Raw genomic sequence first — 16,286 nt, 5'->3', positions numbered from 1 at the left:
AACATTCAAAAGAAATGCTTCTAGCCTTTCATTGTAAGATAAAAGGCAAGTAAAAAAATGCCATTATCATAACATTCCTGGCGTCCTAACCGATGCAATAGGAAGAGAATAAGAATTAAGAGGTATACACACTGGTAAAGAGAACGACTCACGCAGATGTCACGACTGCCTATTTAGAAAATCAAAGTGAAGTAACTGAAAAGCTATTAGAACTATTAAACAGAGTTCTGTAAGGTGACTGGATGTAAGGAAGAAATTAAAAGCACTGTTACATACATACAATACACCTGTTAGAAAATGTAACAGCAAAAAAGACCCCATTCAAAATCAAAAAGTGTGAAATATCAAGCAACAAACTTGGCAAAAAAATGTAAGATTTATACAATTAAAATGATGAAGTTTTATTGAAAGATATAAAACAAATTAATGGAGAAATGTTAGTTCACTTGATAGAAAGTGATGTAGCAGTTAGCTATTCATTTGGTGACAACATTAGATGCCTAACACGTGCAATTTGGGTAATATATGAAAAATTGCTCACACCTTACTAGTAATAAGGACATGCAAATTAAAATAACTTTATTGTTTGTTCAGATTGGTAACAGTAAGAAGTGAAAAAATATGCTATGTTTTTGAGGCTGTGGGGAAAACTGGCCCCTTTCATGCATAGCGAGTGAGAATATACATTTTTGGAGGGCAACCTGACATGATACATTAAAGAAAAAAATAAGCATGAACTTTGACTTAAAAATTCCACTTCTAGGAATCTCCTCTACTTAAAAATATACACCATAGTACTATCTGCAATTGCAAAAACTGGGAACAATGTAAGTGTTCAGAGTTGGGTAACGGTTAGAGAAATTCTCATAGATTTATATTATGTGATTGTTAGAAGATGTATACGTATTGATGTGGAAAAATTTGTAAGACATTAAATTAAAAACAAACCTCAAATGCCAAAATAATATAATCCAATCCCACCCCATCCCACTGTGTATGCACAAGCTTATACTGCAGAGAAGTGTCTTAAAGTATATACACCAAAGTGTCAGTAGCGGTTGTCTTTGGGAAAAAGAGTGGAAATGTGGGAGATAGGGATGGAGAGGATGGGCTCAAGGCAGGGGCGGATGGTAAGGTGAGGGTGCTGTGTTCACTTTGTATTTAAACTGTTGGAATACATATTCACTTTTATAAAAGTGTCTTTAAAAAGTTTTATAATTTAACAAGAAAATAAAACCGAGTCGGACTAGAACATGATTTGGCTTCTCTGGAAGATTTTATTTGGACACGGGGGCTGCTTAGTAGATAAAGTTCTTTTGAGCACTACTAATCTGTCAATGAGTCATTTTATAAGTCAGCTATATCTGTGCCATTAGAGGGCAGGAATATTTTAACCTTGGTTAGGCTTCCTGTTCTACGTATACACGGTCACATATGTTCAGGAAGACAAATTAGTTTTAATGTTAACAATACACAAGAAAATGTATTGTGGAAAAAAGTATATGCATGAAAGGTGAAGTGACAAAAACTAAAAAAATAATTGGGGACTTTGGAAATCTGCTTTTACCCTTCCATCTCCCACCCCAAGTGGCTAAGTAAGCATATTCTAGTGCTAAGGGCCACGTATAGAGCTGTTTATGACCAACGCTGCCATTATTTAAAAAGTGGTGACAAGTTTATGGTTTAGACACTAATCCTACCTGATGAAAAAGTATAAAAACCTAGAACATTGACAGATTTTGATGTTGCAAATTAAAAAATAAGAAATTAATTTATCCTTAATGATCAGTTCAACTGCTGTGGTATTGCAAGGCAATCAGGCAAACTTTGTAAAGTTTCAAGAGACTAAAGTTAGCACTGCTCCATTCTCCAACAAAGTTGTTTTTTATTTAACAGTTATTTTTTTCTAATACTTACTGGAAAATTTCCAGTTTATTTCAATCCCCCAGCTCTATCCCAGCCAAAACCATGTTTAATATGCCTATATTATTACAAGATAAAGATCCCAGATCCCCTGTGGCGAAAGAGTCCCCTGTCCCTGAATTTTGACCTACTTTAAAAATGACTGAACACACCTTTTGGATGAATAGTTACGCAACACATATTCTTCTTCCTTTCACTGCCATTTTAATAGAAAAAGAACATAAACTTCTATATTACAAAATATATTTCACATTTTTTTAATAGAAACTTAAGAAACACTAACTTTATAAAATAAATGGATGTTTAAAAGCAAATTCCGGATGGTACTGCATCAATGTGGGGAAAAAGTGTATTGGGGTACAAATACCCATTTGACTATGGGTACAAAGTATCAGTGAATACAGAGAAGAAATTCCAAGTGAATAGTGTTCTGACTGCTATGATCTTTTGGTCTCTATACCACCTCATTTATGATTCAGAGGCTGATCTGCGGATCAGTCCCCCAAAATAAGCAGTGATTGTCTTCAATCTATTATTAAGAAAGTTTTGTTCTATTTCCACTTGCCCTCCAGGCCCAGCCAAGGATGCCACCTAAAAAGGGAACAGAAGAAAGTCACACATACACAAGCATGGTTTCAAAAGAAATCTTTCATTTAGATGCTTTATCAAATAATACAGCTCTGGCTTTTTATTTAAGTCTTTCAAATAAGGAGGCATCTCAAACGTTCACTGTTACTTTCCAGGTGGGTATTGATGCAGTATTTGGTGGCAGAAATACTTGTTTCAGACACTTTTGACATTACGGGTAGGACCACAGTGCTATGTTATTGTATAAGACCTAACCTCTCCAATGCCAGAAGTTACAGAACTTAGAAGGACAGAAAATCAACATATCGTTCCCAAATATCAGGTTTATTTATTAAGATGGAATACATCCGACAGCAAGTCAGACCCCGTCCGACTTTCATGGGAGCTCCAGCCTCTACCACCTACACCTTTTACTTCTCTAGGTGGGTTCTGGTGCTGTTCTCCCAGCTTGAATCACCTCCTCCACCTGTTGCTCTTTTGTGTGTGTGTAGTTCTAAGTCTCCCACTCCCCCGTTTTTATTGTGGTTAAATACATCACTCTTTTTGAGGTCTACCGTAGACGGTGAATAACACAGTTATTTGGAAGCTGAAAGCACCGTCCTCTCCACCCCCACAGACTTAACCTCAAAATGATGCTACAAATTAGCAATGCTTTGCCCGAAGTTCTTAGACAGACAAGTTTTGTTCTGGTCCAACATTTCTTCATCCAACCTCTCAGGTCTGTTACTAGCAAATATACTCCCTCCTTGCCCATGATTTCGTCACCAGAGATCAGTTTGCCAGGGCAGCAGTGAGGCTGAAGGGGAAGGGAATGCATGGAGGCCCGGGGACTCAGAGAACCGAAGACATGGGGTGCTGGAGGGAGGGCTCGCCAGGTACCAGGGACCAGCACCAACGACAGAGACGCCACCTCTGTAATTATGTCACTGTAACGGGCAAAACTGTAGCTGCGTATTTTGCAAAGAGAGGTGTTGTCGGTCTAGTTTGGTTTGGAGGTGAGAGATCTAGTCTCAGAGGTATTACACAGGCTCCACCAGCATCCAGTGGAAGGTAAGATTTATTGTACATCACCAATGAGTATGTATTTTAAAAGCATTTCAACTTCCTCTTAGGAAAACGTCACAGATACAGAAATAGGGAAGAAGCAAAGCTCATTCTATAGTACACACTAAAAGAAAAAAAAAAAAAAGAGGCTGTCCCACCCAGGCAGTAACAATGTCAATTTCAACCCGGCCCACAAAGAGACGCACAAGAGACAGCTGGCTTTTAACCAATAGGAACAGATGACAGAAGTGAAACAAAGTATCTGTTACAAGGATGAGCAGCACACATCCATCCCACTGTTTACTAACGAGGCCTATAATTACTCAAGGAGAACTAGAGCAGCAATTCTTAGGAAGAAGTGTTTTATTTTCTGTTTTGGTATCTTTAGGTCAGTCTGACTTGTCACCACGAAGGGCAAAATGAAGAATTTGTCCAACAAAAGCCCTTTTGACTAGTATTTAAAATATAATTGCTTCACAATAATTTTTCTATGAGTTAAGATATAACTTAAGTGCAGTATTTCTCCCATTCCTTTAAATAGTGATTTATTTAAAGAAAGTGAGGCTGGCAAGCAGAAGTTTTCTCTGGGGCTGGGGTTAGGGAAGGAGAGAGGAAGAGGAAGGAAAGGAGGAGAGGTCGGGTGAAGAGAAGCAAAGCAGAGCTGAAACAGCAGCAAAAAATCTGCTAGGACAGGGAGAGCAGAGAAAAGCAATCAGAGGCGAATTTAAATACCAGTTCTACCAATAATTTGCTCATCCATATAGAAAGCCATTAAGACAAGGCTTGGCTTCCTAAATCTAAAGAACAGGAATCCTACCTATCTCTCTAAAAAGAGCACCCTGTAAGCCATAAATAGAATTACAGTAGAACAAATCTCTGAGAAGGTAGGGTTGCTTGGCCTGGGTGCTTTGGATAGGAAAAGGAATGAAGACGTCTTACGTGGGAGTTTTTTTTTTTTTTTTTTTGCGGTATGCGGGCATCTCACTGTTGTGGCCTCTCCCGTTGCGGAGCACAGGCTCCGGACGCACAGGCTCAGCGGCCATGGCTCACGGGCCTAGCCTCTCCGCGGCATGTGGGATCCTCCCGGACCGGGGCACGAACCCATGTCCCCTGCATTGGCAGGCGGACTCTCAACCACTGCGCCACCAGGGAAGCCCACGTGGGAGTTTTTGAGGTCTATTATAAAATAGTTATTTATAAATTATTATATAAAATAAAATATCTTATTCAACAACTACTGAATAAGTAGCTTAAAGGTTTTGGTTCTAGGCAGTGGAGTGTAGCAAAACAAAACAAAACAAAACAAAACAAAAACAACAAAAAAACCCAAAGAATGTTGCCTTCCTGGATCTTACATTCTAGCCAGGAGATTCACATGATGGACAATTAAAACAAGTATTGAAAATGCCTGTCTAGTGTTTAGAAAGAAATTAAAAAAAACCAACAAACTTAACACGTTACTTTAAGTGTTCTAATTAAAAATAATTTCTAACCTTAGCCTTTTTGTGTTTTTCTAATATTTTCACAAGTACATATATTTTCAAGGTTAGAATTCTAGAGCTGAAAGACTAAAAATTATGTAGTTCAAGCCATTAAATAATATTTTGTTTCAAGCAAACTTAATGCCATCAATTTCCAGCTCTCTTTATTTTTCACTAGCAGGTTTAACTGACAAAATGTCATCTGGTTCCTTTCCCCTTTCTTAAAGTTTAATAAATTGAGAGAGAGAGAGAGAGAGAGAGAGAGAGAGAGAGAGAGAGAGAGAGAGAGAAAAGGGGAAAGGAGAGGGAGAGGGAGAGGGAGAGGAAGAGGAAGAGGAAGGAGGGAGGGAAATCAGCAGCTCTGGATGACATGCTACATTTTTGGTATTGTACTTAAATACACTAGATTTACCAAAAGAAACCACAATTTGTTTGGGCTGGAACTAGAACTAAGGAATGAACTCTCATCAACTAGATTTCATGTCAGGCAATAAGGCTGTTCTTTGGGGACGGGGAAAAGGGAAATGGGTAAAGATCACAATACAGGTGATAACTTTAGTGAAATAAAAGGTACAGTGTAGAAGATTTAAGAGTTAAAGATTCAAAATTGCACTTTTTTAAAAAAGCAAACTGATTTAAAGTAAAAATATATGGTAACGGAATGAGAGAAAATAATTTCTAAACTGGATCCTCATGGAAAACTATATAATAAATACTTTATGATAAGAAAGATACAGAACAATTAGAACACTGAAAAAAATGTCCTATTACTACACTGCAGAAGTGATTATTTCTGCAACATGCAAAGTCTTGCTTAGAAGCAACTCACACCAAGTGAATATGAAGAGTACGTTTTATGGGGCCTATAGATCTCTGTCAATTACAGTGACATAAGCAAAAAGCACCTGAAATATTGGCTCTGATTAGAAACCTAATGACTACTGTATAGCACAGGGAACTCTACTCAGTACTCACTCTGTCATGACCTGTGTGGGAAAAGAATCTAAAAAAGAGTGGATATATGTATATGATTCACTTTGCTGTACACCTGAAACTAACACAACATTGTAAATCAACTATACTCCAATAAAAGTTAATTAAAGGGCTTCCCTGGTGGCGCAGTGGTTGAGAGTCCGCCTGCCGATGCAGGGGACACGGGTTCGTGCCCCGGTCCGGGAAGATCCCACGTGCCGCGGAGCGGCTGGGCCCGTGAGCCATGGCTGCTGAGCCTGTGCGTCCGGAGCCTGTGCTCCGCAAGGGGAGAGGCCACAACAGTGAGAGGCCCGTGTACCATAAAAAAAACAACCCCCCCCCAAAAAAAACACAAAAAGTTAATTAAAAAAAAAAGAAACCTAATGTCCAACAGACAAGTGTCTCACCCACAATTCCCTTTTGTCCTTAAGCTTCTTTTGTTACATGCAACTAATAACTTCACAAAAATAGTAGTTGGGCAAAAATATTTCTGATGAACAGTTCTCTGGGAAATAAAAGAGAGTATTTTTTATCAATGGAAAACCAGGCAATACTCAAACTTATGCATATTTATTGAAATTAGTTCCATATCTCTGCACATGGTAAACAGAAGTGAGATTTCTATGCTTAAGTGAATAAATCTTATTTTTTATTTTTTGCTGTTTTTCATACAACTCGAATGCTACCTCAGGCTCTCACAGACATTATTTCCTCTCTGTTTCTCTCTTCCTTCAAATATTTATTTGTTGATTAAGACAAATAAGGTTTTGAAAAGCCATCACTGTCAACAGGAGCACACTGGTGACACGTCAAAAAAATTCTCCTGGTCATCAAAGCTCACCTACATGCACCTCTCAGGAGAAGGCTATAATAACCAGAGTTCACTCAGCTTTGCCCCTCACCCGTTACCAGAACAGGTACTGGAAACAGGAAGACTGTTCTTAAATTCAACAAGTTCTCTAAAGCACAACAGACTAGAGAACAAGGAAGCCCCTGGTTAACGGCACAGGACTTGTGTACAGCCCTGTGTATGGCATCCTTTATTGAAAAACTTATTCGGAGGAGGGAAGGAAATATAAGCTTAGGTTCAGAAGCGTCTGAACTTTCTCAATTAGCCTTAGGAGGCCAGCTTCACAGGCCCCCCCAAGAAATAGAATGTATGTGCCATCCAAGAATGAATAATACTGCTCTAACTGTCCAGCGGCAAACTTTCCAAGGGAAAGGCTGGCTGATCAACGTTAGAAGCTGATCAGTTGTATCCTGAATCGCAACATATGATTAAGCAGTGAATTTCACTAGGAACAGAGTTGGTCTAGAAACCTGGGGGCCAGTGGCTAGAAGAAAGAAGAGAACCCCCATGGCAGACAAAGCCCAGCAGTGAGCGCCTGGCATTCTGAGGGAAGTTTTAGCCCCTGCTGTCCTGCTCGCCAGTCAGGAATGAAACAACCGACCCAGCAAAAATTCTAATTCTCTTCGCTCCTCTTGTCACCTCAACTTCTGTGCACGGCTCCCGCTCTCACGGTGGCCAACTCTGTGACGGGTAATGAGGACCCTGTCAGCAGGAGACAGGGAGGCACTAACTGCCGCCGGGAGAAAGCAAGACCAGCAAATGCTTACACGTCCCTCGTTCACGCATCAGTGCGAGCAGGCCGACGACCTGACTTGCTCACTGCACAGCTGTCGTGAGGATCCAGTGGAACGTGCGGGGCACCCTGCAAACTCTAAGTACGTATGCCACTATGACAAGGCTACCATGTTGTATATAAATGCAGGGGACAGTCCTTTGCAGGACGAATGTAATTCTGTAGGATGAGTGCCCTGAGTTTTAAAGGCTGGGCATTTTTCAGGGAAAGCAGTTTCAGAGTTACTACTCCTACGTGTACCAGAAGCGCGGTCCAGCTCTCAGCCCTCTTTCTGTTCTCTCCTGCTTCTGGTGTCCACACCTGGAGTTTAAGGGACCTCCAACTGTTGGGGTGATCTTATCACATTTACCATATGGATATAGTTTTTGGCTACATGAAAGTGCTGCCATCAGACCAGATTTCTACTATGGAAATTTCATTTAGAGCAATTTGACACAACTTCTTATCAAGCTTAATATTTAGAAACGAGTAAGGCCCGAATTTTCCTCTTATTGAATAAGCAGATTGCTATAATAGCTTAGAACTAATATTTGCAAAGAAATTAGTGGTAAACTTTTATGGTATTCGGCCAAAAATCAAACACTAAAAATGCTAATGAACTGAATTTTGTTATAGTTAAAGTGTTTCCCCAAATAACAAAATTACCTAATAGTTTCCATATCTACAAATAGTTTTAACTATTCAGATGCATATAACCGGATTCTTTTATATGGTAAGTTTTAGAAATGTTCCCTGTAAATAAGTCCTCCCTCGCTACCTCACAAAATAAACCATTAGAAGTGCGATGACTGTGACACTTCCTAGACACTATGTATTGGCTCTGATGGGAGCCTCAAGGATTCCGCCGACTAGAAATGTCTCTTGATTCAATCTAATGTCAATTTCTATACTTAAAGATAGAACTTAAATAATCGCAGGATAAGTTTTACCTACAGTGTTGGGTTAATTTGTAAATATTTTCCTGTTCTATCAGGCAATAAAATAGGTGCGGTCTGGCCTGTTATCATGAAGTCTATCCGGGGAAGTCATGGAAGGGTGGAGCATGCCTACTAGACCAGCGCTCGGAAGGCCCCCTGGTTAATTTTCTCAGCACAACCCTTAGGGATGATGCTCAGTGTTGCCCTGCTTTCTGTACTGGTATGAACAAGTTATAAGGAAAAGTAACTTAAATTAATTTGACTTGAAAAGTACAAAGGCTCTCACTTTTCTGAGCAATCACATTTTAAGAGTTATGAAATCAAACAAAGATAAGGATGAAACAAACAAACAAAAAACAAAAAAACAAGGATAAGGAGGCACTTTATCAAACTGACCAGGAGCCGCTCCTCTCTCTGTTCCCAGGTCTGTCTGGGAGACAGGACACCTCCTGTTAACGCGTCCCACCCGCAGGGGTTTCATACAAACACGGTGTCTGACAATCGTTGCCGTGTGGCTTCTTTGGGGAGACTAAGCATTCTACTCTGCTCAAACCTCTATCCATATTGTATACATTTACTACTTGAAAGGGAAGATTCTCATGTTTGGAAAGCATGGTAAACCCAAAGCTAGTACTGGCTGCAAATCTATGGCTGTCAAAGGAAAGAAATGAAGGAAAACACAGCAAGATACAGGCGCCAAGTAGATAATATACAATAATCCCGCACTCCATCTACAGTGATTTCAGTGAGTGAGATATACCTTGCCTCCAAAGAGCCTGAGTTTGACAGCGAGAGTCTGGATAGCAAGGGACACATGTCCTGGAATAAACCCCAAACAGAGGAAGGGAATAAGAGACTGAGGAAAAAGGCGACCTGGAAAAATATTTTACTAGATCCAGAAAACAGTGAGACTTCTTACTTATACGGAAAGATTATAAGATAACTTATATTTGTATTGAGTCCACAGTCAGCTTAACTACCCTAAATATAAATGTTATCCAGAGTACAGATCTCCCTGGATGGGAACTTAACTGTTCTCTATAGGCATTTCTATGAGAAACATGTCGGCTGAGTTTCAAACAGCAGAGACTCATAAACGTTTAGAACCCAACCCGTTTGTCAGTTCAGGTTGTGATCTGCTAAACGCTCCTTAACAAAAAAGCTGACTTCTCTGCCACTCTGCTCTGTCTAAATCCTGTAGCACCATCTCTTCTCTCATTTAAAAAATCCTACATATGGATAGGCTGTCTTCATTTTATTATAAAAAGGAAAGATGATTTCCCACTGTAATTTGATCTAAATTCAACACCAATATAACGTGCTTGAAGTCTTAAGTTTTCTTTTTGACTTTTATTATTCTCTAGCGTCATTACTCCCTCTAGAGGTAGAAAATGTGAATGCACTACAAACCGGAATTCTCGCAGGTGTGTGAAGTAAACCAAAACGAAGGAAAAAAAGTTAACTTTCTCCTTGGGCAAGTGTTAATTTAACTAGAAAAAAGGTACTCACTTGAACTTTCGCAAAAAATAGTGAATTTCCGATTGCCATTCAAGTACCCAAATATGCCCATCTAATGTTTAATATAAGGATCATCTAGCCTCTCATGAGACTAGTTATGATGCATGACATCTTTTTTTCTTTTTAAAAACATTTTTCTTTTCTTGATGCATACTATTTACATACGAGAAAAAGAGAATTATGGAATGGGCTCAGCCTTATCTGGGAATCTAGAATGCAGATCTGAGTCACACGAGTAGCAGATATTAGGTTTAATATTCAATTTGATATAAAAATGCAAAAAGCAAGGGGAGAGTGCTTTTTCTTATGCCTTGTAACAGCACAAAGTATTTGAGAGACCTAATGTTTAGATACAATGGCTCATCGGTAGACAACAGGCAGCAAGATCTAAGAGCAGCCCCTCTAACTCACGGAGCAGGGGCTCAGACTTGTTAATTCTATTTCCTCTTCTTTTAACCCAGAGAATCTCAACTCTGGCAGCACATGACAATCATGTGGGGGGGTGTTTAAAAAATTATGCTTGGGTCTCATCCCAGAAAATAAATTAGAGACAATCTTTCTCAGTAGACCTGAGTCTCAGTAGTTTAAAAAAGCTACTCAGCTGTGACTGTAAAACTCTTAGAAGAAAACACAGGGGAAAATCTTCAAGACATTGCATTTGGCAATAATTTCTTGGATATGACATCAAAAGCACAGGCAACACACAAAAAAATCAGATAAGCTGAACTTCATCAAAATTAAAAACTTTTGTGCAGCAGAGAGCACTATCAAGAGAGTAAAGAGGGAGTTCCCTGGCGGTCCAATGGTTGGGACTCCGCACTTTCACTGCCGAGGGTCGGGGTTCGATCCCAGGTCAGGGAACTACGATCCCACAAGCTGCTCGGCATGGCCAAAAAAAAGGTAAAGAGGCAACCCATGGGATGACAGAAAATACTGGCAAAGCACATATCCGATAATGGATTAATACTCAGAAGATACGCACATGAAAAGATGGTCAACATCACTTGTCGTTAGGAAAATGCAAGTCAAAAGCACAATGAGATACCGTTTCATACCCATTAGGATGGCTATCATCGAACAACAACAACAAACAGAAAATAACAAATGTTACTGAGATTGTGGAGAAATCAGAACTCTTGGGAACTGCTGGTGGGAACGTAAAATCGTTCAGCTGCTGTGGAGAACAGTAAGGTGATTCCTCAAAAACCTAAAAATAGAATGACCATGTGATCCAGCAATTCCACTTCTGAATATATAACCAAGTGAACTGAGAGCAGGGACTTGACTAGATATTTGTACACCCATGTTCACAGCACCTTATCCACAACAGTCAAAAGGTGGACCCATGGACCCTAAACGTCCGTGGACGGATGAATGGATAAACAAAATGCAGTGTATGCATACAACAGAATGCTACTTAGCCTTAAAAATAAAGGAAATTCTGACACATGTTAGAACATGGATGAACCTTAATGACATTATACTAAGTGAAGTAAGCCAGACACAAAAGGACAAATATTGTATGATTCCACATACATGAGCTATGTAAGTATGAGGTATACATGAGAAGTCAAATTTATAGACACAAAATAGAATGGTGGGTCTCAGGGGCAGTTAGTGTATAATGGGTGCAGAGTTGCAGATTCAGAAGATGAAAAGGTCCTGAGATGGACGGTGGTGATGGCTGTACAACAACATGAATGTATTTAACACCATGATTTATGGTAAATTTTGTCATGTATATTTTACCACAATTAAAAAAAAAAAAAGCCACTCAGGTGATTTAATTGGCAGCCAGATCTGAGAGAGACCCAGTGTTCCAAAGACTAAGCAGATGAACCAAAGACGGGAAAGAGTAACACATTAAAATAAGAGTATGTCCAATACAACTAAGTATTACTGGTTTCTGAGAGAAGAGAAGAAAAATCTATAATCTGGGATGCGTGTTTATAAATTAAATCCTGTCATTTTACAAAAAAACCCACATTTTTTTGGGGGGGCCGTGCCGCATGGCTTGCGGGATCTTAGCTCCCCGACCAGGGATTGAACCTGTGCCCCCTGCATTGGAAGCGCAGAGCCCTAACCAGCGGACCGCCAGGGAAGCCCCCATTTTACAAATATCAAAGCTGTCTATTCTCTCCTCTAGAGAAAACATGACATCTTTACCTATTGGTCCTCTTCAGAATCTTAGTAATGTTTACATTCTTTCCACGATAACTTTATGACAGGATCTTCTAAGTAACAAACACACGACTTTTTGAGGGTTTATGGGCTAGACGCACTGTGAAAAATGCTTTACCCCTTCTTTCATTTGTTCTTCAAAACCACCACTAACAAGTGGCAGGGCTGAGGCTAAACTCGGGTCTGACTCTCAGCGTCTCTTTCTCCAGCCCATTACCGGAACATCATCCACACACTCCTACTTCCGCGTCACTGATGTTCTGGCCACCTCCTCCTGGACTCCTCCAGTCAAACCTGCTGTAGCTTTAAACTCTGGTTTGTCTGCCGTATCAGCCCGGGCCTTTCCTGAAGTCATCCAGCAGAAAGCCAGGGCTTTTAATCTCTGCCTTGCTTAGGAGAAGGCTGCACTATCACTATCCTGAGAAGATGCTGAACTAGCGTGCCTGCTGACTCTTGTAAGACAGATCTGGAGACACAACAGAGGGAAACCACCAAACAAAAGACACCTACGGAGAGAGCTGGGGTGGCTCGAGAGAGAGGTGGGGGAGAGAGAGAGAGAGAGAGAGAGAGAGAGAGAGAGAGAGAGAGAGAGAGAGAGTCCTTGTGTAGGATGGAGGGCAGTGCCTCTGGCCGGGGCAGGACGCAGTGGCTGTGGGAACTGAAAACAGGAGGAAGGAACAGGAGAAACGTGAAATTCTGCTCTCGCTCCCCCCCGCCCACCACCGTGGCCTCGGCTAAATAGCGTCTGTGCCGCGCCTGCAGAGCTACAGCTGGAAAGCGAGGGCGGCTGAAGAGAAGCTCTGACGTGAGAAGCTGAGAGAAGCAGGTGGGGACCCAGCCCTGGCAGCTGCCCTCTCCCACCCTGCTCTCCAGACATCCTCGGGCTGATGCCGGACACTCTGTGGTGAAGGACAACAGCCTTCAATCGCTGCTTTTGCCCAGCCCCTCCCCAAGGGGGGCTGCTGTCCTGCGATGGTGTTTGGCGAAAAGGAACTGCAGTCCTGAGCTGGCGGGTTAGCAACCCCAGAGCTCACCCACCGCCACCCCTGCAGCTGGCCACTGGGGTCCACACAGCCTTAGATAGCAGTTCGCAACCCAGGCTGCACATCAGAATGACCCAGGAAGCTTAAGAAACTGGTTAGATCGATTTCTGGGATGGGGCTTGGAGAGTCAGTTTTTACAAATGCCCAATGATTCTAAAGGGCAGAGAGGTCTGACACTCACTGGATTCTGGCCTGGCCTTTCTCCTTCTGCATTACTCGAGAATAGCCAATAGCCAGTAAAACAAGACACCTGAGGACCACGAGTATTTCATGGAAGAAAAACAAACAGGCCTAGAAATTATATCAAATGCAGAAAGGATAAAAAAGATTCATGATTTAAACTTCTTATAATAATAAAAATGTTCAAGTGCAAAAGAAGAAAACAAAATACAATGCAGAAACATTAGGTGTAAAGAATATAAAAAACACAGTAGATGGGATAGAGAGAATTTATATATGTGAGGAATGAAGACCAGACTGAGGTAATCTCCCAGAAGGAAAAAGGAGACAACACACCAGAAAACACAGTTGTGGGAGACTAAGATCCACATAACAGACGTCCCGAAAAAGGAAGAAAGATGGTGAGAACATAGTTGAACAAATAATGGAGATAATGTCTCCAGAATAAAGCATGATGGACAAAGCTCAGTGACAGAGTCGGCTCTCAAGTACCAAACGGGAGAGAAAGGAAAAACCGGCACCCAGCAACACTGGAGTAAAATTTGAATATGAAAGACAAAAGATTTTCAATAGAATGCTTCGCACAAAGCAGACACGTAATAAGCGCTTATAAAAAACACCAACAAAAGAATGAAGTAAAGACATCATCAAATCTTTGTGAGGCAGTTAATATTCTAGGGAAAAAACCCAACATGTTTAAAATAAATGTTTATGATAAGAACGCAACAAGGACATTTGAATGTTAGTCAAGTGTCCTGTGGTTCCTGGACACGGGGAGGTTTTATTTGTCTGTGGATTTCTATCTAGGCTGCCATTTTCAGGAACACCTAAAACCTATTCTCAAGGTAGGCTACAGTAAAGAGATCTCGGCTAGGCTAGGCGTGCACATGTGAAACACAACACATTCATCCTTTCAGGACACGGAATGAAAAGCCCAGAGTCCTCTGTTTATGTTTATGCAAGCCAGGACAGGCATGGATTTAACTGCTAAGCACTTCCAGTTTTCTAATAACAGTCAAAAAGCCAGGGACTTCTCATAAACATGTTCTCAAGTAAAGAAAGACCCTGTAACTTTTTCGGTCCAATCTCTGTAACAGTCACATGAGAGGCTCATAGAAGTTCTTCAGTAATGGCTTACCTGGTCGATATTAGCATTTCTTGGAAGAAAATAAATGATATTATTAGTGATCTTCTGGGAAAGTCTGAAAATTTCAAAGGTGGACAGTAGTTAAGGAAAAGTAACAAAAACAGTAGTTAATTTCTGATCAGAGATATATTCTTCGCTTACTACATCATAACCCAAATGTACTCCGATATGTAACAATACCCTCTAATGGGACCTAAAAGGGAATTAAGTAGCATACTGTCCCTGATGGGTCAGGGATTAGAGGTTAAATCTATTTATTCAATTATCCTAGTGGTAGGAAACCAAGAGCCGGAGACACACATTCTTTCTTTTGGCCATTTCCTAGGTTTTGTGACAACAGGAAGAAGTGGAAAGCACAATACCGCCTCTTTCTAGTAAAGAGTAAAGACAAGTAACTCTGTCCACTGCATTTTTCTAAATTTTAATTAGCAATTGAAAACACAATTCCTGTTAGGGTCATACATGACTCCTCTGGGGAGTAGACATAGAGAAAGGGACAAATAACAAATGGTATTCTTTATGAAATAAGGGTTTGCTTCAGCATCCTGGAAGAGTAACAGGGAAACTTTGGAGACACAGAGGATTCAAGTCAGTGTGAGCTGAACAAAAGTTAGGGAATAGTCACCCAGACTCTAGGGACAGGTCTTGAGGAAACCCCCATTTCCAGACAATAATCCCACACAATTAATGCCTTCTAGTTCTTGTTTTGTCATGGTACAATTGGAGAGCAACCAATGGACACATAACCTCACGGTTACATAAATACAATGTAACTTCTGGAGATCACTCACCAGTTAATTTTTATGCAAAACAAACTGGAATCTATCAAGTGCTATTAGCTAAGAGCTCTCCTCTTCACTAATTTCTTACACACACACACACACCCTTTCTCTCCACAACCACTGCTTGAAGAAACTCTAAGGGCTTCCAAAGGATATCCATCAGGGGACATCATGGTGCTGATGTCAAAGATCTCGGCGGTGGCGTAGTCTGGTCCTCCCCAGGGTGGGCTGAGAAACACGACGTCAGCCTTTAAACGAGAAGCCAGCTGCAGGAAATCTCCACAGATGAACTCAATCTTGTCCGCCACCCCATAAATTTCTGCATTATTGCGAGCAAGATCGATCTTAACAGGATCAATATCAATGGCGATCACTAAAATGGGAACAAGGAAGCTGAGTTAAATGATGCTGATTATTAGTTATATAGACTAGTTCATCTTCTGAGCAGTCGGTTTATTTTCTGTGCAAGACCCTTTTTAAAAGACTTTTTAAAGGGAGATTAGGCCACATATATGAGAGAGAGAATTAAACATTTTAATCACAACTAGAAAGATGCACTTGTGTGGTACCAAGAAAATGTGACTGAAGGGTGTGGCCTTCCGAGCTGCCTCAGTCAGGCCGCTGGGCCGAGGCAAGTAGTGACGGTGGCCACCCAGCACCCACTGAACCCGGTCTGTGGTCAGCACCGTGCTCTGTGCTGTGGACAGCCGAGCGGCAAACACTTGGGAAGGTGATGGCTGCATGGAAAGCCTATAAAAGATTTCAGATAAGACCAATTTCCTCAAAATGAGGCAACTTCCAAAGGAAGCCAAATTTGACAACTTCTACCGAAAGGCAAAATAAAACACGTTTTGACAAACCGATATA

General features: G+C 40.8%; 1 protein-coding gene across 1 annotated transcript in view; it reads right to left on the bottom strand.

Annotated features, from left to right (window-relative positions):
* Nucleotides 1–435: 435 nt before the first annotated feature.
* The window catches only part of TGS1 (trimethylguanosine synthase 1), a 38,339-nt gene continuing 22,488 nt past the window's right edge, over nt 436–16,286 (bottom strand). The window contains exons 11-13 of the mRNA XM_060115755.1: nt 15,576–15,792; nt 14,629–14,707; nt 436–2,514 (exon numbers count right to left, since the gene is read on the bottom strand). Coding sequence (XP_059971738.1) covers nt 2,392–2,514; nt 14,629–14,707; nt 15,576–15,792 — 419 coding nt within the window. The 3' untranslated portion in view covers nt 436–2,391. The remainder of the gene's footprint in view (nt 2,515–14,628; nt 14,708–15,575; nt 15,793–16,286) is intronic.

This window comes from Mesoplodon densirostris, chromosome 13 (assembly GCF_025265405.1).
Source record: "Mesoplodon densirostris isolate mMesDen1 chromosome 13, mMesDen1 primary haplotype, whole genome shotgun sequence".
Lineage (NCBI taxonomy): Eukaryota > Metazoa > Chordata > Mammalia > Artiodactyla > Ziphiidae > Mesoplodon > Mesoplodon densirostris.
This window is presented reverse-complemented; position numbering and strand designations above follow the sequence as displayed.